Source organism: Homalodisca vitripennis, chromosome 2, assembly GCF_021130785.1.
Source record: "Homalodisca vitripennis isolate AUS2020 chromosome 2, UT_GWSS_2.1, whole genome shotgun sequence".
NCBI lineage: Eukaryota > Metazoa > Arthropoda > Insecta > Hemiptera > Cicadellidae > Homalodisca > Homalodisca vitripennis.
In genome coordinates this window covers 161,609,182-161,636,982 of record NC_060208.1, presented here as the reverse complement: position 1 = coordinate 161,636,982, position 27,801 = coordinate 161,609,182, and the positions used below count along the sequence as shown (strand labels likewise).

The 27,801-nt window shown below is 32.2% G+C and overlaps 1 protein-coding gene across 1 annotated transcript; it reads left to right on the top strand.

The window, feature by feature from the left end:
• Positions 1 to 1,506: 1,506 nt before the first annotated feature.
• Positions 1,507 to 27,205, top strand: LOC124356358 (uncharacterized oxidoreductase YjmC-like). Its single transcript, XM_046807544.1, has 9 exons — positions 1,507 to 1,698; positions 7,193 to 7,381; positions 8,724 to 8,785; positions 19,636 to 19,689; positions 20,973 to 21,071; positions 21,791 to 21,986; positions 24,625 to 24,779; positions 25,257 to 25,367; positions 27,086 to 27,205. The coding sequence occupies exons 1-9, from the start codon at positions 1,548 to 1,550 to the stop codon at positions 27,131 to 27,133; spliced, it is 1,065 nt and encodes a 354-aa protein (XP_046663500.1). The 5' UTR covers positions 1,507 to 1,547; the 3' UTR covers positions 27,134 to 27,205.
• The last annotated feature ends 596 nt before the right edge of the window (positions 27,206 to 27,801 follow it).

Sequence of the window (27,801 nt, the reverse complement as noted above, 5' to 3'; positions counted from 1 at the left end):
CTCATAAGATACCATCTCAGCATCGTGGTCCAGTTAGTCTCTCGGTATATTGTAGTAGAATAACTGATCGCCGCGTAAAGATCGCATTAGACTACAGACTTAACACTTCCACTTTTACTAGCGCCGGTATTCATTAGTGATCGCCTTTCTGGGAACACCAAGACCATCCTGGCTTCCGACAAGAAGTTCGTAAAATTTGGGAAGCTAGCTTACGCTTGGTCCAGAGATTATGGTATGAAAGACGGCCTGTTCTCCAGCCCAGAGGGTTACATCAATTGAAAATCAAAAGAGCGGAAGCATCATCTTATCAAGACAAAAACACACGGGATGAGGTGCGAAGCAAAACGTGTTCGTAACATTTATACATATAGATCATAAATTTTACAACTAAATAATTAACGTGTATAATATAAGTTGTATACAGTATTTTTACTCGTATTATGTAATGTTAATATCGAACATTACACTTTGTGTTATTAAAAATAAGGAAGAACCATAAGGAAGGGGTAACAGTAAGAAGTAGAGAGCCTACTTAAAACAGTTAAAATTTTCTTCATATTCGGATATTTATACTCCCTAAACAATTGTTATGACTTCAGAATGACATTTACGGCAATACATTGTGATAATATAAATTAATTATTTAGAAAATGGCGATAAAACGATACTCCGGCGGTGATTGTTTGCATGTCCACCGGAACGGTTACCACATAGCTAGAAAGATCTGAATTCAACAAAAGAAGCTTTTTTATAGTGGTTACAGAACAACAGGTCCAGCATGTAAAAACTATATAATGTAAAGGAAAATTCTGTAGCTTCTCAGTTGCCCAGTATTTTAGTTTTGTCTAGTTGTACTGGACTGGAAAGTTAAGAGGTCATACATTTGTGTGTGTGTGTGTGTGTGTGTGTGTGTGTGTGTGTGTGTGTGTGTGTGTGTGTGTGTTTTATGGGAGCTGTCTCTCCCGCTGTGTCAAAAATACTGAAAAACAACATGTTACTTACGAGTCGAATGATGCCTTATGATTATAATTCTAATTCTGTATTTAATACATATGTAAACTAAATACATATATTTCCATGGGATTAATTTTTTCAATATTACATTCTGGAATATCAGAAGCAGTTCAGTAAAAGAGCTTATTTTCATTATTAAACTTCACTTATTTAGCCTTATGCTTTATTTTAAATCGTAGGCTATGCTGAGTTTCATGGTAAAGAGGCGCGTACTGTCAAAATCCACGATGTTTTATTTTCACCGTGCCATAAGCATGACATGAGACGTCATAATCGCTTTAATACTTCAAATTATTTAACCCGCAGAAATATCCAATGTTCACGTAGAAATAGGTCCATCAATACAAATAACTATCGGCAACTGATAATGTGTTTAAAACGTGTGTATGTTGGTAGCACTGTTTGTAAATAAAGTCAGCTTGTTATGCAATAATGTGACTTTCCGCCCGGTGACTTGACCCAGATACTCAAGTCAAGTCTTCTTTATTTGTATGCTACAATCAGCTGAGACAGAAATATAATGTAGAGTTAGAATGGCAAGAATACCTGTACCAGAAGTCCTGAGGTTTTGTGTGGATTGTATGACGCTTGTTGGTACATCTAAACCTCATGCTGTGGCACTCGCGGAGGTTCTCGTCGAGGCTGACCATCGAGGACATTACAGCCATGGAATCAACCGACTTGGTAACTATTTTGTTAAAAGTTAAAGTTAGGTTATTTGTTGGTTAGGATTCATTTGTGTACAGTAATGGCCAGCATTCACTGCTATTGCCGATTATCGATTGAAATTTCAAACATTCCTAAAATAACTAACTTATTATAATTGCGTTTGATTATGCAAGTAATATCTATGTTAGAAGAATGACTTACTGTACAATGCTTAACAACATATTATTTTAAATACATACATTTAAAATATATAATTGAATACGATCTACGTTTTGTAGTTTATTGCTTTGGACTGTATTGGAAACAAAGTACCTTTACAAACTTACTAAGTAGCCCTTAATATTTTAATATATTATGCTCAACTGAATTTTGAATAAATATTCTGTTGCTTATAAACAGCCACATGATATAAATGGTTTATCATATTCGCATACCATATTATAAACTGTCCATATTTTATTCTAAATTATAAGCAATAAGTATGTTAGTAATATTTTTGCCATCATTCCATTTTATTTAGGAACTAACTTTCTTCATTAGATTTGTATATGTGGACGATGTTTATATGTTTTGTTAGCGAGAAAGAAAAAAGGGAAGATGGTAGCCTTCCGCAACAGGTGATATCGACGCCCCGAGGACATTCTACCAAATACAAGCAACAAAACTCTTGAGGATTGATTGAGAATCCCGGAATAGCTTTGGGTGGACTGGGTAAACAATCCCCTCAGAAGACCCCCACATGTAAATTAAACGATGCATGAGTTTCAATGGTGTTTGACGATTTCGGAACGTGGTGTATCAAACATGAAAAACAAAGTCTTCCATCTGTTCTAATATTATCATGGGTCACTCTGACAATAATGTTTTCCTTTTTGCGAATCAGAACGGACTCTAAAAATTCACTTACTAATTGGCACTTTGCGATAATTTTGTCGATGACATCATAAGGGTTACACAACACTAGATATGTGTTAAGCGATATTCTGTGCATCGTTGGCCTCGTTCGTACAGTACCTGCAGGGTTAAACTTTACAAACTTTTTCTCTCGGGTCCAAGTGACAAGTGAATAAATTATATGTATCCATTGAATATACAATATTTACATGATTATTATTAAAGAAAAATGTGTACTTTTAAACAGTTTAAAATTACAACGTACAGTAGAGGTGCCATTTAACCTAGATAGGTTCAAATTTACTTCCTAGGTTAAAGTTCTACCAACTAACAGAATGTATCACTTTTTTTAGTAGTCTTGTGGTATTCGGACCATATCTCAGCATCTGGTCTGGTTTATCTTCACAGGGTTTTCCACATTAACCATTTCCTCGTCATTTTCCAAAACATATGAATATTATAGGGGTGTAAGAAGAACCGAGACGTACTATTTATTACATTTAGGCGTTATTGATGTTAGAACTTTCCGATATTTCAAGGTCTCGAGAGTTTTGTTCAAAAAATACTCGCGTATAACCTCATAGAGCTTTGTTGTATCTCAACCATATTATTGTCTAAATTAGCCTTCTACAGTTCCTTGAATTCTTTCTTTGAAATAGAGGGTAATTTACTCGCGACGACCAAGGATGATCTACCACACGCTATCAGATACGAAAATTCTTGTAGCCAATCTCTCCAATGATAAAGTAATGTATGGAAACTACTCCCCCAAAACTGTAATTCATATTTTTGAAGTGTTTTTGTCTTTAAGGACCTGTTTACTTAGCCTGGACTTTATTTTAGATATTAACCGTGTGTTAGTAGCAAATTGATCGCTCAAACGATGCAGTCGGTAAATATTGCAGTTTCCCTGCTCCGTAATGGTTCGCTTACGTAAACCCCATTTTTGGCATCTTATATGAGCCTTCCTAAAGGGAGTTGTAGTCCGTCTACGGTCAAAAGTTCCCCGCATTAATATCAGTCACTACTGAGCTAAGCGTAGCCATTATCCTTCTTTGAACGCATATGACAATTTGGTGTCAAAGTGAAAGTTTTGCACTGAGACTAGTCCTACCAAACATCTAGCAGTCTTCCTTTCGGGCCGGAGTTTTACTTTCTTTGAGACCACGGTGGCAGCGCTTTAATTCGAATCATCCTTGAGCGTGATACACTTGGTACAGAACATTACCTCTACTTGTATTCCCATACCTGATGAGATTGCTTCTTGAGCCTTTTTGGAAAACTTGGCTTAAAGTAGCAATAGCTATTTATTGTTTTATTTCTAGAACCTCAAGATCCCTGAGGGTTTGGCAACCCTCGCTCCCCATTGCGCACACACCGTCACACGCGCAGCCGGTCTACCAGCTGTCACTTTTGTTTCGATGACCGATGACGCACATACTAGGCTTTAACATAAAAACGATAAAAGACAGACTACGGCCTATCATGTAAGCCATCGTACGGTGGCGAAGCCGGGCTGCGCGTGTGACGGTGTGTGCGCGTTTGGGTGCAAGAGTCGCCTTGTAATCCTCTGGGGCTCTTGAGATAGCGGCCAAACTATAGTTTCAGTAGAATTTTGATTGCGTATCACAAATAAAAAATATTATTGGAGACTTTAAAATTATTTTTCATAAACATTCTTTGGACTTAAACAATTATTAAAATGTAGTTGAATTGTTTTAGTAATTCTTGAGATTAGCGTTTAGCAAGCCATTTAACGGTAAAGTTTTTTGAGTAATTTAACATTTTACGATTTAATTCGTTTGTATTCGTAAACATCGACAGAATCAGAACGACAGAATGTATGTTTATATGATGTAACAGCGAATTAAGTATATGTCTATTCTGAAAAAATACAGCATACGCTTGCATAATCACGTGTGATGATAAAAACATTAGTAGTGTCACCCTCATGTCATCAGGCTGCAATAAGCTGATCTGTCTCACATCCCATCAAACCCGCAGTCGTAACTTTTAACTGACTTCTGATTGACCATTGCAACAGTTTCATGGCTTGCTCTCTGTATACACAAATGATTCCATTTTGATTGCATTCATTACAATCATTTTTCTTGTATCAAGTTTGATTCTGTCATTCAGTCTTTCGATTGATTCCATCGTTCAATTCACGATGCTTAATTGTAAATTAATGTGTCTAAATCTTTGAGGTAATTGTTAACTTTTATGCCTTATCATATAATACATATTAAACATTTCTGTCGGGTTCTAAAACTGATTCAGAGATGTGAATAGAAAAAGAGTGGGTTTTAACCACCGTTATTTTTTATTCAGGAATAAAATTTGTATTCATTCATAGTATGTTTCAAAATAGGTTTTGAAGATTGCTAATTTCAAAAATATTCATAGGTGTACAGAAATAAAATTAATTCTCATAATCAGTATAACTTTACTGGCCAAATACAATTTAAACCTTGAGCTTTTTTTACCTTAAAACATTGAAATTTGCTCTGATGGCTGAACTTGCGGTCATCTTAACTGGAAGCCCATGAGAGCAACAAACACATTATATGTTATTATTTTATGTCAGAGTTATGGAAGATGCCTTATTTATGGATTGTACCCATAACCGCCACCTTGTTCTTCCTGTGTGATTCTTATCACACGTCTTACACTTACTATTATTTACTGAAATTTAAAAATTGAACATTTTGAGTTTGTGGGATTAAGTTGTTGTTTAATCATTTAGAATGACTTTAAATCGACTTAATTACCACAGATGAGAAACTAACTTGGCGGGACAAACAAACAAAGTAATGAGTATTTCAAAATTATTGAACTGAACATTATCTTGAAGCTTTGTTGAGCCCACCCTTTTAATATGATATTATTTTAATTTCGATACTTTAAATCCAATACTAAGACCCCTACCTAGTAGAATGAAGATCTATCCCTCGAGAACAATCACTCATCCCTACAACGATAATCCTGTACAATAAATTTAAAATTTATATTTGCTGAAATTACTATTTATATAGTTTAATAATCTACCCAATTGCCATAACCCAGTCTTATGTATTTTAATTTAGTACATACACATGAAAACTCACTCATGTATGCATAATTTCACACTCTACGCCTTATAAGAGGAAAATTAAATCCCAACTTGCTGGGGCTATCTGGCAACAAGAACGAGACTTGTCTTGCTGGTCACGTGTATCTTTCTTTGACTACTGATAAGTCAACTATACATCTCAAACTGTATTATAAAACACTGTACTGATGAAATTCATGTTTAGAGCTTTCTTTTACTTGTCGGTTGATACAATGTTACCAATTATATACATGATATGTTTGGTTTTTATTGATTATTCAGAAAAAACACATCAGCCTTCTATGGAGGTGCAGTTCTAGATATTTAATACTTTCAGCTTCTGGAATTACAAAATTATTGAAGCTGACTCGTGGACAGATTTCATTTCTTAACGAGAACATAAAATGGGTTAATTTACTTTCATCCACACGTACCCACCAATTATTGTAAACTCAAGGCAACACCATCAGGAATATTTTGTAGATTTTTAAAAGCAGATGCAGCATCTCTATGGCGTGAAGTGATTTCAACAAACGTAGCCATCGTTGTGCCAATCGAAGTTAGTATGTCCGCTGTAAATAAAGAGTAAAAAAATGAGCCAAGAACGCTTCCTTGAGGAACGCCTGTCTCAATAGGTGCTAAATCCATGGTAATTACATAAAATTTAATTTGAATATATCTGTCGCTTAAATACGATTTCAGAATGGCATACACTGAGTGTGGTAAACAGCGCTTCAATTTAAATAACAGTCCAGAATGCCTGCACCTTATCAGAATGCTTGACTTACGTCAAAAAAAGCTGACAAACAAAATATCTTATGAGAATAAAGTAAGCTATAAAGATTTGAAACTTTTTATGTTACCTTAGCGAAGCCTGTTACGTGACGTGGTGCAGTGTGCTCATATCTTGATAAACATAAGAGTTAACAAGGTGTACTAAACAGATTGATGTGTTGTTAATGCCCTATGTAGACCAGCCAACCATGTTACCACATTACGATTGTAATCGAGCTCATTATTAAGGACTAGACATGGCCCTCTTAAAATTGTATTGTTTAATTTTAAATCCATCTTATCTGATCATCTGATAAGTCTTGATACGCTCTAGAGACATGCAACTTTGTAAATAAGGACTTCTTGATCCAAGGAAGAACTAAGATTTTGGAGTCGTAAGGTCAAAAATGCAAGCCTAGTTGTTATGCAATGCACGCAGTACAGTGCCATTTGCTGTTGCGGGCACTGGATAGAAGGCGCTTGTATAGCGTTACACTTTCGTTACGTTCTGTCGGGACCTTTCATAAACCGTTGTAACGTTTTATCAGAACGGTAATTGCGGGCATAGGATAGAAGTCGCATGAGGCGTGTTACAGTAAGTTATACTTCGTTGTAACGGTTTATTACAACGGTAAGTGTACTACCTCTTGAAGGCTTTAATTGATTCTTTATATTTAAAACTTAGCATATGGTTTAACACTCCAGATACGGTTGCAACACTGACAGATGCTATTGTGCGGTATTTTGTAGAGATGTATGTACGAGATGTGCAGTCAAAGACTACAGATGGATCTGCAGTAGCCAAAGTCCTCCAGGAGTCCGCAGCTACAGCCTGGGTTGATGGGAACAACGCTTTAGGTCCTGTGGTCGGTAATTTCTGCATGGACGTTGCTGTCAAGAAAGCAAAAGATTCCGGCGTAGGTTGGGTTGTTGCCAAAGGTATGACAAATTTCTTTTTACCAGACGAAACTCATTAGTTTAATTTAGAGATATCATGCTGTTTGTTCTTTTTTTGAATTTTGTAGTACATATGATTACTATCATTTGGATGATCATATTATTCGATTATCCAGTAAAAATCTTGGTTATAACTTGTTGCTTACGGAATGTTTCAAACATCATATGTTTATAGAATTGTATCTATAAGATATACATACTTGGAATGGTCGATTCATCTGAAAAAGTTTCTTTATTATAATCTTATTCTATATTTACCCAAGTTCAAATGAGTCTAAGAACGCGAGTTTAAAAATGTGCATAGCATATTTCTATATTTCTTATTGTTCAATTTATTATTATATTTGAAAGACGGGAATTTTTCTAACGACAACATTCTGAGCTGCAAATTAAATAATCATATAGAATTAAATAATTTGAAAGAAATTCAATGCTTCGCAATTAAAATGCCACATGAAAAGATTAACCAATTTAAAAGTCCAATCATATATATTCTGGATTTTGTTGTATTTTCAGTTGTTATAAGGATTTCATGTAAATTGGAAAAGATTCAAGATAATAAGGAAACTTTGATACAGCTTGTTTAAAATGACGGTTGTATGTGGATTGAGTTCAACACAGACACAACTAAACTAAAGTTAACGCCACCTTCCTTATTTAATAACTCTATTTATTATGGAACTATAGAAAAAAGGTTTTTGTAATTTCAATTATATTTTGTAACAAATTTTTTTTTACATATTAAATGAAATTTCAAAAATTTATTAGAAGTAAATCACATAAGAATTTTTTAAAGGCCAATCAATGAAAAATTGTGCTGAAATGAGTTATAGATGGGTTGTATACGAACCAAAGGTTCTAAATATATGTAAAAAGTTAGTTGCCTAGCTATAAATTAATTGGCATTACAGTAATTAAATCTTTCAAACATAAAGAAAAGACAAAATATTGTGAAATTCGTATTTACAAATATTTATTTTTATACAAATAATTTTATAGCCTACTTTAAATGGTTCTCCACGCATTAAGTATGTGAAAATACCCTGAGAATATTAATCAATAATACTTATCACAGTTGTGATAAAATATAACCATTTCTTCTGGCTGAGCTGGAAGGACCGGAAGGATTGATATATTTTGGCTTGCTTATTTATTACTCTTTGTTATTGCTAAATTTCTACATTTTACAGATAAAATGGATTTGAAAAAACATTGAATATACGTGCGTGCGTGCGTGCGTGCGTGCGTGTGTGTGTATAGAAAGTTTATAAATTATAAATTACGTTACAGAAACAGTGGCTAAATAGAACCATTACCTTTTTAGGAACAAATCACTATGGAATCGCTGGTTGGTACGCTATGCAAGCATTGAAACACAACATGCTAGTAAGTGATTATTTTAATTTTTTCAGTGTGTTTAAAAACAGGATGTGTGAATAATATATCTGCAATTATCAATTTTAAATTTAAAGAGTTCAGTTTAACTATTACTGTTAAAAATTACACTTCGTCGAAGTGTTAAGCACATATTATAATAAATCATATAAAATTTGAACACTGTAATATGTGATATTTTGTAATATGCATGCAAAAGGGTTTTCTGCACGATTGATCTACGAGTTAATCTCTTAGATTAAACGTAACATACAATATGATAAGTTAAAGTTTAAGACATGAAATTACACCAAGGGCTTTCTATTAGTGAAAGTGTTCTAAAACTACTGATAAGGAAAAATTTTAAAAACAAATCTTGTAGGAATCTTGATTTGTGTAATACGAAGCTACATTATAAGCTGCCTTAAATTATATGGACTTGTGCTGCTTACCAGATATTCTAAGTAAAAATAAATATCCACAAATTAAACGTAAAGGAATACAGCAAAAATTTTAAATTTAAAGGGTTTAATTGTACCGTATGACGATAACACATGGGGGTGGTGACTTCTGAGGTCGTAGTAATAAATACTAGAAATACAAAGTTTACTTATAAGTTCAGTTCAATTAAGAAAACTTAAAAGCACCACTTTTAGATGGTAAAGGAAAGGTTATGTAATGCCACGTTGCTGCCAATTAGAATATAATAACTAAAAAGTATATCTTCTATGTGGGCCTAAAATATCCAATGTTCTATTGGATTATGCATACGACGTTTTATTTTACAAAACAATAATATTTCACTTCCCTTCGCAATAGGTAGACTCACAACCCAGGTGTCGGCGTCTTGGCACGAGACATTGAACCTGTAGTCTAAGAACGGTTATTTCTAGAAGAGGAGTAGAGTTGGGAAGTGGTAGCCATCTATTCAGACAACACGTGAGATACATCAGCTACGTAAACTCGCCTAAAACAAATTCGCGACGGTATTAGCCATTTAATGATACAAATTACTATTTATAACAACGTGCTCGTCGCCATAAGGACGACGCCACAACCTTTATCTATCTCAATCAAGCAAATAAAAGATCTTCAAGGGTAAGTTACTTTACTATTCACATCTTTACTTTAAGTTACATTCATTTTATACGTTTGGCATCAAAGGGCTAATTTAATAATACGAAAAGATAAATTTTACTTACGGACAAAGCGCGCGAGGTCTGATCGGTTACGTAGTTGGGCTGCTACAAAGGGTTAGAAGAAAAAAAAATTCATACGCGTGCCAATTAGGTAGTTACTCCGCCCAATAATTTAGTTCCGGAACATTGGATGTAAAATAATATTATATTATACTGGCTGATTAGGTTGCGAAATTTACATTGTATAAAATTTAATTAACTAATTTACGGTACAGAATATCCCCCCTGTTTTGATTTCGCAACCTAATTAGTCGCTTTACTTTAAACATATTCTAAATAACAAACTTAATTCAACCTTTTATTCATTACATAAATTCAAATTCAACCATAACAATACGATAGCGCGGGGTTTCAAAAGTTTCCTATCAAATCCGCTAGATCGCATGCCAATGCAGTTCTATGACTGCTCGCTTAGGGACTAACAATAGAAAATCAATTTAGGCAAAACTATTTTCATGCAGTGCACGTTGCAGAGTTTTAGAATTTGCGGGTCGTTGCAAGAATAAGGGCATTTAAGGCGATTAAATCGTAAACAAGTGTAGTGTAGTGTTTTGTTATATAGGCGCCACATTCATACTTCTTTTTTGCATTCATACCAGTGTTTTGTGTATAGTGTTGTGCCATTAAATACCCTGAGACTTGCGGACAAGTTACCAATATGGATCGAATACTTTGGAATGAAACGTCCCCTCACGAGAAGCTAAGTCTCACATTTCGTATTAATACTGCATCACTCTTAATATACTTACATACAACATCCTATACATGTTACATCTACATGAACTTTAACACTTCAAATATATCTACAAAATTCAAAATTCAACATTTCGGCATACCTACAAAACACAGACAATTTTTCATATTTGGTTCCCTCATTACAAAAAGTCAGGATCAACTTTGTCTCATTTCTTTATACTAAGTCTATTTACAAATTCTGTTTCTATATTTTATTTCCATTGATACATTCGTTAAGAATTCACCAAACAGTTAACTTCCTGGATTTTATCTTATCTTTTAAATTTGGCAGCAAGTGGTTCCTTAAGCTAGGGATGCTACAAATTTTTTTTTTATTTATACAGAACAGGTCTTAATTTAATTTTAAATCTACAATATGAACCTTTTTTACATTCAAAACATTTTCAGTGTGTTGTACAATACAAGTTACAGGGCTTAAAAAATATAAAATTCTATAAATTCCTACATATTTTGGTGCTAATTTTGCACAAAACTTTTCTACCTTATTGCTTAAATAGTGGGTTCTAATCCATACTAAGGAATGCAACTTAAAGGGATGTTTTACATTTTGCTCTGAGTACTTTTGTCTATTACTGTTATGTGCTATACTCCTTTTTACATTCACCACAGCTCTCTTTAAATTGTTTACAACAGTTTCCTTGGACAAATTCTCACCAATTAGATCATTTAGCTTCCATAAATTAGATAAAGCATTATTACAGGAATGATTAAACATTAAATCAAAGGCAGCAAAACCTGTGCTTTCATTATGGGCGGTGTTTAAACTTAATTGTATATAGCCTAGGTCATTATCCCAATTACTATGACAGTTGTGATAGAAACTACGTAATAATGTAGATATGTTTCTAATATGCCTTTCTGATTGATTTCCATTAGCCCTGTAAGGCGCTAGTCTACGGTGTTCAATAAAATTCTTAAATAAGAACTTCTTAAAATACAGTGATGTAAAATATGCGGCATTGTCTGACACTATTATTTTAGGTACAGAAAAGTTGTTAAAAATTATGCGGTCTAATTTATTACATATTTCAGCACTCTTACATTCCCTCAAAGGGATTAGCCATAGAAATTTACTGGCGGCATCTACAACTACAAGTAAATATACATTGCTGTTTCTAGTTCTCACTAAGGGACCTAAAAGATCTATGAATAAACAATCCATATTGTTCTTAAATGGCACAGATACTAATTCGCCTTCATATTTTCTTTGGCACACTTTACTCATTTTACAAACATTACATCCTTTCACTTTTGCCTTTATAATTTCGTCTAAATCAGGTCTATAAAAATACTGATTAATTTTTCTTTGCGTTCTAGCAATGCCTAAATGACCTCCTATTAAAGAACTGTGGAAGAATTCATATACTAAATCAACTAACTGTACAGGCAAAAATATCTTACTCTTACTTTTTACATTCCTTTTGTACATCAGTAAATTGTTTTTTATAAAATAACATAAATTGTTATTATTGCTTTTTACAGATTGAATGATTTTCTGAGTTTCTTTATCTTGAAGTTGATATTTTTCTAAATCTTTAAATGCTAATGGCAAATCATTAATTAACAACCACAAATTATCCTTGTTATTGCACTTATTATTTATCTGCATTTTAGGCTTTACATTAGATGTTCGTTTACATGTTTGCCTTCGGGAGGAGTTTGAATGGCAGAAGGAAATCGATAATCTATTTTTATCCTGGTCAGGACCGTTCCGGCAGTCACTGGGGCTCGGATCAGCTGTTCCCGTCGACTCGCCCTCAAACATACGTGAAAGGGCGTCTGCCAGCGCATTATCGGTGGAACTTTTAAATTCCACCTCAAATGGCAAATTCAAAATCCTCTCGATCCACCGGGCAAGTCTTCCTACCTTCCTTTTGTGATTGAGGACATAGGATAAAGCTTGGTTATCAGTTATTAATTTAAAGGTTCTTACTTCTAAAAATTCGTGCCATTTTTCTATGCAAATTAGTGCACTCAAAGCTTCTTTTTCATAAACAGTATATTTTAATTCGGCATCAGTAAATTTCCTAGAGTAATAGGCTATTGGCATTAATTCATTTTGGTCGTTTTCCTGTAACAAACAACCACCTGCGGCTATTCCACTAGCATCTGTCATTACTATAAATTGCTTTGAAAAATCGGCTAACTGGAGTACAGGAGGATTCATTATAGCTTCTTTTAACTTTACAAACGAATCTTGACATTCACTTGTCCAAACAAATTTAGCGTTTTTCCTTCTTAAACGATTTAAAGGATTACATAATTCAGCATAATTATTTATAAATTTTGAAAAGAAATTGGTCATACCTAAAAACTGTGAAATTTGTTTGGCGTTCTTAGGCGGCATAAATTCTCTTATACTCCTTGTTCGCTCGGGATCTATAGTTACTGTATTATTTTTTATTAAGTTCCCCAAAAAGGAGATTTCCTCAAAACAAAACTTTGCTTTCTCTAGGTTTGCCGTTAAGCCATGTTTGCTTAGTCTATTTACAATCTCTCTGACATGTACTAAATGCGAATCAAGGTCTTTACTGTACACTAAGATATCATCACAAAAATTTATCACATATTTAAATTTTATATTGTCTAGGACTTTATCCAGATAGGCGGACAATACAGCACTACCAACATGTAAACCAAAGGGTACTCGTTTAAATTTATATTTACCAAATATAGTGCTAAATGAGGTAAGATCTTGACTATCAGGTGATAATGGACATTGCAAAAAACTTTTTCTTAAATCTATTATTGAAAAATATTTGGCTCCACTAAGATGTTGATAATAATTATTTAAATCACCAATGGGAAAATCAATTTTCTGTAACTTTTTATTTAATTCGGTATAATTGACTACAAGTCTGTCCTTTTTGGTTAAAAAGGCTGGACTGGAGTAGGCTGAAGTACTGGGTTCAATTATTCCTTGGTCCAACCAATCCTGTATTATTGTTTTCATCTTATTTACAGTAGGAGGGCTCATAAAATAAGGCCTAATATTTACAGGTGTGGGGTCATTTAGAACTAATCTCACTTCCAAATCTAGAGCCTCTCCTAATTTTGGAGTAAAAACATTTGGAAAATCCCCTATAAGGTTTTGTATCTCAGCCTCAGCTCTAGTGCACCCTATTTTTACATCAATGCTGTTTACTTCATGTTCAAAAGGCTGTTGTCTGACAATAGTTATTTTCTCATTACAATTGAATTTAAAATAACATGAATCTCCATCAAGATCTAAAATTAATTTGCTATTAGATATAAATGGGTTTCCCAATACAATGTCCCATTTTAAATTATCCAATACAATAAATTTTACTTTCCAACAAAATTTAGAAATTTTTATCTTAGCATAACAGTAACCAAAACATTTTATTTCAGTGTTATTTGCAGCAAACATTCTATCATCTGACTTCATTAATTTAGAAACATTTTTATTCAACAATAGGCTATCATAAAATTCTTTACTAATTATATCTCTTGTAGCACCAGTATCTAATAAGCAGTTTGTTTTTACATTTTTACCCACTATAGCTTCAATTAAAGGCATATTGTTACACTGTCTAACATTTAGTCTTAAATTAGGTTTTCTATAGTTTAATTTACTCCAATTTTTAATTACCTTACCATAGACTCTCATAAAATAGTGTTTTTCTTTTCTTACTGTATTACTATTTATAAAATTATTATTCTTAAACTTATGAAACCGGGGAGGGATATTTTTAGGTGTTGTGTGTAATACCACTCCCCTATCGACTAGTTTTTTGGATTCCTAAAACAATTTTTTGCTAAGTGACCAGGCCTATTACAATTGAAACATAACTTTGGGTTTTTGACAGTAGGCCTACTTTTTCTAAGTTCAACATGTGGTGGATACATGTTGTTAACATATGTCTTACTTAAATTGTCCCTTAAGTTATCATTAAAGGTTATATTGTTACTAGCTATACACACATTTTCCAAATCTGTAAAACAAATGGGATTGTTTTCAAAAATTAACTTATTTCTATCTGTAGGCTTAATACCTCTTTTTATACAAGTTACCAAGTCCTGTTCACTTATGTTACACAATAAAACTTGACTGAGCTCTTTGATGTCATAGATGTATTCATACAGTGGCTCATCAAACCTTTGTGGCCTATAAACTAAATCTAGTCTCAGTCTTTCAATTAGGCCTACAGGGATAAAAGCACTAATTAATTCCCTGTGTAGATAGTTGACATTTGGCATGACAGACTTACACTGTATTATTTTGGCTAAAAGTGGACCTTTTGCATAACATGGTAACAATGCTAAAATTTCATTTTCTGATAGGCTAGTTTCACATTTTAGTTTTAACGAAGTTTTCAAAAAGTTTATTAGCTCAGGTACTACTAAGCCATTTGTTACTGTAAAATTTTGTAAATAACATTCTACAGGGTTGTTTAACTTATTAAACATATTTAAACCAGACATAGGTTGACTAATACAACCATTGTTTGCATTATAAATAGGCATTATAGGCAAAGTGGGGGTACTGGCATTAGGCTGTGATATTGTTGGTGGTTGTACAGAAATAGGGCCTATTTGTTCTTTCAATGCCTGTTCCATAGCCTCATCTTGTTCTAATGATTCATTTAAATTGGCTTCTAACACTTTAAGCTGTTCTAGGTTCACTGTAGGTAGCAAGTTTTTAGCTAACTGTTGTTCAACATTTACTAGCCTACACTTTAAAGCTGATAAAGTTTCACTATGTACAGAACTTAGTTCTAGCTGGTTGTCTAAAAATAAACGGTTTATTAAATGTTTACACTTTTCTTGGAATTTGGTGATTTCTAAAGGTGAACTAGCACTGTTCAATTCACTGCACCCATGTTCTAATAATATCACTTTTTCACTGAGAAGTTTAACTTCCTGATTGTGGTCTATTTTTAATAGGCTACTTGGAGTAGGTAAAATATTGTTTCTCAAACACTGTCTTAAGGACTTTCTGAGTTCATTTACTGTACTGTCACTATTTAATTTAATACCTCTAGATATCAGTTCAAATACCAACTCATCTTTAGACAAATATTCTATTTTAATGGCAGGCATTGTGGCGTTTTCACTCAGTTTCACCCAGTTGATGGCAGAGGAGGCACATCAATAGCAGATTCGCGCAATAAATTATGTGTACCGTATGACGATAACACATGGGGGTGGTGACTTCTGAGGTCGTAGTAATAAATACTAGAAATACAAAGTTTACTTATAAGTTCAGTTCAATTAAGAAAACTTAAAAGCACCACTTTTAGATGGTAAAGGAAAGGTTATGTAATGCCACGTTGCTGCCAATTAGAATATAATAACTAAAAAGTATATCTTCTATGTGGGCCTAAAATATCCAATGTTCTATTGGATTATGCATACGACGTTTTATTTTACAAAACAATAATATTTCACTTCCCTTCGCAATAGGTAGACTCACAACCCAGGTGTCGGCGTCTTGGCACGAGACATTGAACCTGTAGTCTAAGAACGGTTATTTCTAGAAGAGGAGTAGAGTTGGGAAGTGGTAGCCATCTATTCAGACAACACGTGAGATACATCAGCTACGTAAACTCGCCTAAAACAAATTCGCGACGGTATTAGCCATTTAATGATACAAATTACTATTTATAACAACGTGCTCGTCGCCATAAGGACGACGCCACAACCTTTATCTATCTCAATCAAGCAAATAAAAGATCTTCAAGGGTAAGTTACTTTACTATTCACATCTTTACTTTAAGTTACATTCATTTTATACGTTTGGCATCAAAGGGCTAATTTAATAATACGAAAAGATAAATTTTACTTACGGACAAAGCGCGCGAGGTCTGATCGGTTACGTAGTTGGGCTGCTACAAAGGGTTAGAAGAAAAAAAAATTCATACGCGTGCCAATTAGGTAGTTACTCCGCCCAATAATTTAGTTCCGGAACATTGGATGTAAAATAATATTATATTATACTGGCTGATTAGGTTGCGAAATTTACATTGTATAAAATTTAATTAACTAATTTACGGTACATAATATGGGCGGCAAGTAGTCAGCATAGTTTTATCATTATTGAACAACTTGTAATTTGTAATTGTACAACATTTTTTAAACGTACTGTACATATTAAAACGTGATATATTAGCTAGATTAACTCGTATTAGCCTAGATAGTAGAGTGAGAAATAAACACTATGTGCGACCACTCAACGTTGCTCTGTGTCTATACGTCTCCACTGTTACGGGTTAAAAATTGATATATTAGCTGTATTAACTCTTATCAGCCTAGATATTAATGTGAGAAATGAATGCTCTGTACGACCACTCCATGTTTCTCTGTGTTTACGTGGCATACTTTAGTTATACATCGTAGAAGAAAGAAGTTTATATCAAAGCGAATTAATTATGTGACAACACATGAAACAGTAAAACATGTAATTTAACTTTCCGCATAATATATCGAGAAAGATTTAATATCTAGACTTTTTAATCTTCATTTATTTATAGAAAAGAACGAACTCTATAGTGGAGCATCCATGAGATTTAGCGGAGCTTCATTGAAGCGTATCATTAATAGGCTTACACAATTTCACTTTTGCCTGTTGATAGAATTTAAAATTTATTTACTACATGATTGCCTGTCCATCGGAAGGACATCTCAAAAATAGAACTGAACTGTCTTTCGCATGCAAACTCGGTGATGCCTTTTACGTAATAAGTGGTGTACACTTATTTTGTAATACTAGGCAGTGTTCTAATTTCTCGAGCCGTGTAGGCTGATGTTCTCTAACAAGTTGTAACTGCCGACATCAATGATGCAGTTTAATCATTTACAAGTGAAACGAAATAAATAAATAAAATAAAAATGTGTAAAATTAAACTTAAGTAGTTTTTATTTAGAAATACTTATCAATCGTTCAAGAATATTTTGGAAATTTTTTATTGTTAAATTTACATTAATGTTATGATGTATGTGTTAGAAAAATAATTAATAAACAAACAAAAATATAATTTTTAAAAATTTGGTCTTTAATTAAAGCCCAAAAGCTTGATTCTTCAAAATGAACTATAACGGTTACTCAAGTAAACAATGTATTTATAGAATACGTTATTGCGTTGATACATTTTAAGAGATTCAAGTTATTAGTATCAAATCAACCAGAAAACTTGTTTCTTGCCGAAAAACATGGACAATATAATTATAGTACTAAGATGGTTAAATATGTGAGTGATATTTATTACATACTATTGCTCAACTAAAGTGTCAAAGATAAAACATTGCTCTTTAAAACATGCCATGGTACCAGAATAAGTACTTTAAGATTGAAGAATATTGAAATATGCAATAAATATAACAGTGAGGTTTAGCAAAAACTACACTAACTTAAGTAGTTAGTGTATTACTAACTACTTGTAGTAAGTACTTAGTGTATTATTAATAATAACACGTAGCATTCATAAATAAATATTCTTAAAAAATAAAATTAACTACGGTTAAACACGAGAGTAAAACGTGATTTGTTGAGTAATAAAGTAACTGAAATACTACTATAACATGAAAGTAAGAGAGTATGAGTGATATTCATGTAAGTTAGAGCATGAATATATTCTAACTTACAGCTGTACACAGTATTTGTAACATCAACAAAACCTACCAGCAATGAGCTATTCATTAAAACTTTTTTTAAATCATAAGAGGAATTTCCCATAGTAAATACATTGATAGTCAGGGACAGTTACTAATAAGTTTTGTAATAATTTGAATAAGCGAGTAACTAAATTGAAAATACAAATTAACAGTTTGTTTATTGGAATGTTTTATTTATTTTTACATATAAAAACTGAAAATATGTAAATAATATTAATACCAGAATCATTCAAAGATATAAGGTAAATGAAAATAATGTGGAAGTTGGTAATACACTATTAAGGCATTTAAAGCACTAATTATGGCCAATTGTTTTATAAAGCCGGCAAAACATTTAGTTCAAATTTGCAAATATTACTACTACTAATGCTACTAAAAGCCTCTAATTCGTCGTAGAGCTACTAATTAAATGTTCAATGTGGGGGAAATATATTAAAAGGTTCTGACTATAAAATTGGAAAATAACGTAACCGAAAATGGTTGCACCATCTTCATCATGGTTAATCGTGTAATTGGGTTAGTATTTATTTTTGTTTCGCATGCTGTACGGGGAAAAACAACATACTAATCACATAAGACACATTCTTACTACAACATAACTATCATAATCTACCACATAGTATACATATTATAAAAAGAAAAAAGATTTAAAAAAAATAAAAAATCTTAAACAAGTTTTATTGTAAGTTCTGATAAAGACAGTGTCACATTTACACATTGATCCATATTAAATTAAGCAATTATTATAATAGAATTATTATTATAGTTACTGATGAATAAAGTCTGTTATATATTGTACCAAGCTGAGGTTTGTGTTGAAAAAACAAGATTCATGAAGGTTCATTGATGACCTAAAACCTGGAATGGCAAGTTAACAAATTCACCTTTCGAGAATGATAGTTCTCTTCCGTTCTATTTATTTTGCATAACTAGTTGTTAATGTAAATAAAAGCTTTTTGGTTTTCGAAAATATTATGATAGTTGGTAATGTTGATGAGGGAGGTCGTGGTTTGAATTAAAACAAGCCAAATGATACTTTCATATGAGAGTAATTATTTTGTTGGATATTTACACACTGTTACGATTTGTTTTTGTCAGTCTTTAAAATGTCTAATTATTGTACTGAACTTTAAATAATACTAAAAAAATGAATGTTATGATTGTCTTTTCAGAACTGTTTTCAACACTAAAACTTTTAGTACGAATAAAATTTAAAATAAACTAGATAATTTTATGGGTCACAAGAATAATGATTTTGATTTTCCATTTCAGGGAATGTCCTTTACCAATACATCCCCTCTCTTGAGCCCTACCAGGAGTAAAAAGGTAAGTAAAAGATAATTTGTAACTTAATTGTTTGAGTTAAAATTGTTTTGGTACAGTATGGAATTAAGTGTTGTTTTAGTGATACTTACACGAATTTTTCAGGAAGCAATCATTAACGATGCTCATGTCAAGTTACTATATTATAATTTTATTTGTATTGAATGTTGCTAACACGTTGTGGGTAGAAATCGGTAATAAGTCGGGTATTGAATTGAGAAAAATAAAAGTTTTGATTATTTTTATATTATTATGTATTTATGTTATGTAAAATATATCTTTATAACACTACCCCAAATATAAGAGATCAACCAGTCTATTCGATGACCCATTTGTTATGCAGCACCTCCCAGAAATTGTTTGCCCGCGGCAAATTTGTGGCTTGTACCTCCCAAAAACATGCAAAATGATTTAAATATGACATCTCACAAAATCTAAATTTAAAAATAGACTCATTTGGAATTTAAACATAGCGTTAGTTTTCATTTACTTTGCGATAAGCATATATTAAATTGGGGTTGACCTTATGCGGCTTTTGTTTTTATTATGAAGTGCTTATAAATGTTGAATATGTTCAAATCCTCTTTTATGAAATAAAGATCTAAGTTTGCTAAGGTCATCGGGAAGCCAGCTTGATGGCTAGAGGAGATCGGGGAATCAGAATATTGGGGTGGATATTTAAGAGCTTGTGGAATAGGAGCAGGAAACTTGAGAATCTAGACGTTTATCTTTACATAAATAGTGCTTGCAGGAGAAAAGAAGAAAGATATGAGATCTCGAATAGCCATTGGACAAGAGTTTCCAAACTGACTTGTCCAGCAAATGGTCTATGGCCTCTACATATGTAGTAAAGGTAACTCTTCCTGTCCCTCCCGCCAAAAACGGAAGAAAGATAATGTAGCATCGCCACTTCGCAGTCCAATACTCGTAAATAAAATTATAGTAGGCCTGTAATCCTGTTTAACTGTTAGAGCAGTAAACAGAAAGAATAATATAAAAAGTGGCCCCAGAAGCGATGCTTGAACTGGTGGGTCAATTTGTTGTTCAAAACCCCATTCACTAACGCTCTATGTGCAGTGTAGACGAGGATATTTGTATGTTTCCGATGGATAACATAAATAATAAAAATACAAAATAAAAACAGTTTTTATCTCATCACGTTTATAATATATCTCCATAGCAAGGATAACATTTGAGCATGTCTTCATCCATTGTCTATTTGTTTACTCTACTGACATATTAATTTAATAGTAGTAGATAAAAATACTATTAGTTGTATATTTCAGGCTGCACTTGGTACGAATCCGATTTCTCTGGCTGCTCCCGCTAAGGATGGAGACAGTTTTGTTCTGGACATGGCCACTTCTGCAGTTGCGCTCGGGAAAGTAAGTCATTGTTATAATGATAATACGTATTAGACTAAATCGAGTATTTTCCTTGTCTTGGGTTCTGTGGAAATATGCACTGTCGTTAGTTAACAGTGATAAGTTTAGCTTCGATGTACAGAGACAATATTCTGCTGTCACCTGTTCTACTCCGATGTACTGTGAGGATATGTATTTTTATTAGTATTAATTTAACGCTGTCGCAGTGAAACTGTTACGTTTTTAGAATTAACGGCCTTTTTTTAAATTTAAGTTGTCTTAGACTTTATTTTCTTAGTTTAGGTTTGAATAATTTAGTTTTTCTGTATTTTTTTATATAAACTTAAAGCCATTTTTGAATACACCCATGAATTAAAGCTTAAGGTTTGCTATGATACGGTTGTTGTTAGTATCATTCCTTTATATTTTTAGTACAGATAACATGAGATATGCCCTACTTTAACATAGTTGGTGCCATGTACGGATAACATGAAATATGCCCTACTTTAACATAGTTGGTGCCATGTACGGATAACATGAGATATGCCCTACTTTAACATAGTTGGTGCCATGTACGGATAACATGAAATATGCCCTACTTTAACGTAGTTGGTGCTATGTGAGTTTGAAGGATAGTTCACAGTGACAATAATAATGACGAGTGGTATTCAAGTAAAAATGATTGGTTTTATAAATTTAATGCAGACAAAACTTGTGATTTGTAATTTTAAACGTGACAGATTGAAGTCCAGAGAAGAAAAAAGGAGTCAATACCTGTAGGCTGGGCTCAAGGACCGGATGGGAGGTCTACAACTGATGCAGACCTTGCCTTCAAAACCAGCGCTCTGATGCCTTTAGGTGGAGAAGAGAGGACTTCGGGATACAAAGGCTATGGACTGGCACTGCTGGTCGAGACGTTTTGTGGAATTTTAGCAGGTCATTAGACTTAGACTATTCATTTTGAACCTTTACCTTCCCTTTGAAAAATTTATAATTTTTTAGTGAATAAAGGTAAAATTAGAGTAAGATGCAAAAAATTCAAGAAACAAGTCTATTAAATACTTGAAATTGAAGTTTATAACTTTTCTCCACTTTTGATAAATCTATATCGATGGAATAAAGTAATTTCTGTAATATGGAGTTGTGAATATAATTTTCATATTTAAGAATGGCGCCAAAATCCCTTACAATACAAAAAAATAACATTAAAACTAATGTTATTTTTATTACTTTTCGTGAAATCTGGCATGGTAAAATTTAGATAACTGTTCTATATTGTTATTGGGATTTTTTACTAATTTTTGTCTCAGGATGATCTGGATCAAAATATTCAGTCACACTACCTAATTAGTTGATGAACAGTCAAACGAGAACATATAAGTAATTGATTTGTAATCGATAATCTTTCAATAATAAAAGCCAGATATTTTGCACAGATAGTTAAGCTATTTTAATATATTAATAAGGCAGCCAATTTGGTAATCCTTGGAGATAGAACATAATCAAATATTCTGTCTGGCTCAATCCAAGGAAGTAGGTAGAATTTTTGACAAATGAAATATTATTAGTTTATTCTCATGGTATTTACATATACTCAATATTCCAACAGTTTCAGTTACGTATTCAATAATCGATTTTCAATATAAAAACTGATGTAAACTCATAAATTAATATAAAAATAAAATTGGTTGTAGTTAATAAAAGGTTTTCATTTCAGTACATGTTTTTAAAAGAACCCTAAATCCTATAATATGTATATATATATATATATATATATATATATATATATATATATATATATAACATATTATAATCACAGATCAGCGATGTATTTAATACGTTTTAATCAAAGTAACCTAAATCCTACATTTGGTAACGACATTATTACCACCGTCTAACACTGAAATGTTATAATCAGCTGATTAGAAGAGATAAAATTAATACATCCGATTGTGGTGTCTCACAAGTAGTGATGTAACATAAAGCCAGTTGATATTGTTTATAAGTCGGCTTTAACAAATCAAATTATCTCTGATTTATAAACTGATTTTCTTAAACGTGATATTGTTGGACTTTTAATTAAATTGTCTACCTAAAATATAATAACAATGCCCTTTTTTAAAATGTAGTTTTTAAGATATATTGTTTAAAGTATTTAAAGATCCACCTATTACAAAATATCAACTTATTAGAACAATTCGTTCTTAAAAGTAAAACAAACACACACACACACACACACACACACACACACACACACACACACATACACACACAAAATTGTACACCTGTTGAGAAAATGAGTCTGCCAATTCGCCTATTCATAGGTCTCTGATGTCGAGTCATTGTAAAGGTTCGTTGTGAGTTTCTTCGTCGCCGAATTTTTTTGGTCTCTTCAGAGGAACATGACTCTAGATTCCAGGAGTAAAGTCTGAGACAGAGTCAGATACCAGACGCTGCAATAAAAGGACGTTGAACTGGAGCTACACTCCACATTCAAATTGAATAAACCCTTCCTACCATAGCTACGTTATGGGTAATGATAAGTTGAGCAGTTGGTCTTATAAAAAAATTCAATCAATTAATTGTTCATATGCTTCAATCACCGTGCACTACAACCGTTAAAAAAATTATATCTTTAACGGTATTGCTTGTCATAATGTGTTTAAATTAGATGTAGGAACTTTTATTATTTAAATTTCATACTATTAGTTTTTACTTTATTAAGCTTTAAACACTTCAAACACCCACCATATTGATATGAAAACGTGATATGAAAATAAGATATTAATTTTTCTCTTGGTTGGAGAATGCAAGGAAAATAATGGTCAAAACTTCGTTTTTATCTCCACTTGCTTCTGAAATAGAAACTACAAAAAAATACAAAAATACCGGTTACAAACAAACAGAAATAAACTATTGATTGAATTTATTTTTAGCACCTCTTGGTGCATAGATTCATATCCTAAAGATTTTTTTTTGAAAATGTTTGTGTGATTCAATATTTATTTTAATTAATTAGGATATTGCCGTTCAAACAACCTTTAATGAACGCTAAATGAATGTCGACAGGTATTTGGTCTTCTTATTGTAAGTTAGTTTAGTTAATTAACCACATTTATAACAGAAACGGTTAAATGCAAAATAATTGAACCGTAATAAGTAAGGTCTCTGTAGTTTAGTGGTAACATGTTCACCCGGAAATTTGATATGCGATGATGGTTTTGTGTTCTGATGGGCCATGTTCGGAAATGAATATCCACCGCCGGTGTCTTATTACGCCGTGTTTAGCTTTTAAAAACCATTTTGCTAATGAATCCCCCAAGATACATATGTCCAAACCCATAAAACATGATTTGATTAGAAAATATCATTGAACTAAATATACTGAAAAAGATGCATCAAAAAGTGTTGATTACAAGAAAATGTTTTTAAGAAAGCATGCTTTAATGATTATTTGTGATCGATTATGAGTCTAAGTACCACTTTCTTCCTTTTGCTCATGTACAATTATTAATTTTGTCCTGCTACATCTTCCTTTAAGAAGTTTTTAACACTAGAAGTAATATGTTTTCAGGCAGCGATTTTGGACCCAATATAAGACGGTGGATGGATGCTACAAAACCTGCAAATTTAGGTCAATGCTTCGTAGCCATCAATCCTGGATCTTTTGCCCCAGGCTTTGAACAACGGATGTCAGACATGAATAACATTCTTCGAAAATTGGATCATGTAAGATATTTTTCCAAATCCTATTTAAAGAGATTGTTTAGGAAGATCTCATTAAATACCGATTCTGTTAAAATGTGTGAAACTTTAATCGCTTTAATAATATTAAACTTACATGGAATAATGAACAGTATTTATACTTTGAGTAAGACTCAGTTCATGAAATCAGAAATATACCTATCCTGCTCTTTAAAAATGAATGAATTAATAATAATCAATTAATTTTAGAATAAACAGTTTTGCTATTTTACTTCTTGAAATTAAACCCGGTTTGCAATTAAAAGGAACAGTTAAAAATGTTCCTTATATATTATTTGTTAAAAGAATATTGTTAAAACAAAATATTCTATACAATATTGTATTATTGTAAATGTTTTAATAACATTAAAAAGCATGGGGGGCTAAACGAAAGGACATTCAGTATTGATGATGAAATAGTTTATTTAAATAAACTGTAAAAATCAAAGCATGTTGTTGCAGGCCGAGCCTGACAAACCAGTACTGGTGCCAGGGGATCCTGAACGCAATAACATAGCGAAAGTTAAAAAAGAAGGTGGTATACTTTACCATGAAAGTCAAATTAAAGCTTCTGTGAGTATTCTCCTAAATATATTTTGGAGCATATTTTAAAAATATTTATCATTTATTACAAACTCATTAAATATTATGTTAAAAGAAGATAAAAATAACGTAATATATAATATATATATATATATATATATATATATATATATATATATATATATGGGTGTGTGTGTAAATTTATTTGGTTCGTTTTCAACTATTACATTTACTAATAAATATTTATAATAATAAAAGGAAATAATGTAATTTTGGATTTTATCTGAAAATGAACATTAAAGTAGAGCTGCGACTGATAAATTTCATGTAGTGGTATCTATAGTACTCAACGGCAATATCCTAATTGAATATTAATAAGTTTGATTTATAAATTGTATTTGATCTGCTGAGAATAGAATCCGGGTCTCACACTTGCTGTGTCACACGGCGACACAGACTCTTGAAATTGTAGTGAATTTCATTGTTTACTTCTTAAAAGTTTATAAATAAACAAAAACAAATACATGATAAACCACGAAAAAAACAAGGACTATTTGTAATATATATATATATATATATATATATATATATATATATATATATATATATATGTTATTTATATGTTGTATACATATACAAAATATATATATATAAAAAAAAATATATAGGCCTTTATATAAAACAGCATATCTTATTGTTTGTAAGACTCATAGAATACAGTACTTACAAAAACTCCTGTTGTTTTCCTTAAATTATAAATGAATCAAGTAATTACAACATAAGTTGAAGTTATGTTTACTATAATATGTAAGGATGAAAATCGAATCAAACAATTAAAAATATCTTCATCTTCAAGAAAGTGATCAATTCATTATAAGAGTATACACGTAGCTTGGTATTCTTTCTCAACCTTTCCATTGGGAAGAGACAATAATTTATAGTCTTCATAAGAGTTCGAAAAATGTACTCCTATATGTTTGTTGCTTTAACAATTAACAAGTTTGTACAGTAGTACTGTTATTCTGACTGAACGTGTTTATGCATCTTTCCAAAAAAGGACTGTTGAATTAATGTTATATATTCGTTCTTACTTAAATAGCCTGAGAAATAGCATGGAATTGTTATGCATTTTATTTGTACTCTCTGTTTGTACCCGTATATAAATAACTCTTGAGACTACTATTGCGCTATATTTAAGGTCTGCCTATTCTATACCTTCCAGAACACAGTTACTGTTAGTGTGGCAATAGTGAAATACGATTTGTAATTGACTGAGGGTTAGCGAAAAATAGATTGAAACATTGTGTCGCATACTACCTTGGTTATAAAAGGATAAATTTCATTTTTTTGTTCCATATCTTACAGAAATCCGCCGCAGGATAATAGGAACAACGATGAAATACAACGAGTAAAATATTTCAGTTGTGCTATATTACCCTAAACATTTCATACCTTACTCAAAAAATAAAACGTACAATAAAGAGAAAACTTTTGTACCATATTTTAGACAGAACTTCTAGAATTTACTCAACTAATTAGTACGGATACCATAACCGTTTATATTTTGAATTTGTTGCTTTTAATGAGTTCTTTTAATTAAACATTCAGTTATTGTTAAGTAGCCAAAATGTAAGTGGCTTCATATAATAGCCTTAGCGTGGTTTGTCTATTTTATTACGTAATTATTACCATTTTACATACATTATTGTTTGACATATAATAATAATATTCTTTTAATTGTGTTTTAGGCGGAGCTGGCAGCAAAACTGAAGGTCAATCCTATGAAAGCATTATAAATTCTATGTACATATCCATAATACATACAACTTACTAGACCAAATTATAACTTCATTGTTATATATGCTAAAGTGGTTTAATTTAATACACTTTCTTTACAGAAATATCCACTTTTATACTGATAAGTTGCGGGTGAATACATACTGGTTTGTTTGTCTATTTCAGACGTAATGGTAAAAGGGTTAAATCACTTAATACCAAAAAGGCGATTAGTAACCATGTAAAAAGGGAGACAACGTTGCTCCGTTTATAACAGTGTGACCTTGACAAAGTTAGCAAATAATTATGAAATCCTACAAAACTGAGTATGTTTTTAATATTGCGGATTCCTCAATGATGAGAGTACTAAATAAAAAGAGCCTTGAGATTAACTTTGACAAGAGGGAAGTTGCTATTATTTGCGACATAAGTTTCGCACTGTTTTGAAAATTTGTTAATATAATGATGGTTACTGAATAGAGATTGCTCTACACAGCACTCTGATGCATTCAAATTCAAATGAATTTATTTGCATCATATATACTAAAAGGCGAATTAGGCATTTAGGTGGGGAAGAGTGGACTCCGGGATACAAAGGCTGTGGACTGGCACTGCTGGTCGAAACGTTTTGCTCTATTTCGGGTACGAGAATGGTAACAAATTTTAGTATGACTGGACTTTAAGTTTT

Coding starts and splice junctions, on each gene's coding strand:
- LOC124356358 (XM_046807544.1), top strand. CDS start 1,548: ATGGCAAGAATACCTGTACCAGAAGTCCTGAGGTTTTGTGTGGATTGT. Junction 21,072..21,790: donor CTGCAGTTGCGCTCGGGAAA/GTAAGTCATTGT, acceptor TAAACGTGACAG/ATTGAAGTCCAGAGAAGAAA. Junction 21,987..24,624: donor GTTTTGTGGAATTTTAGCAG/GTCATTAGACTT, acceptor ATATGTTTTCAG/GCAGCGATTTTGGACCCAAT.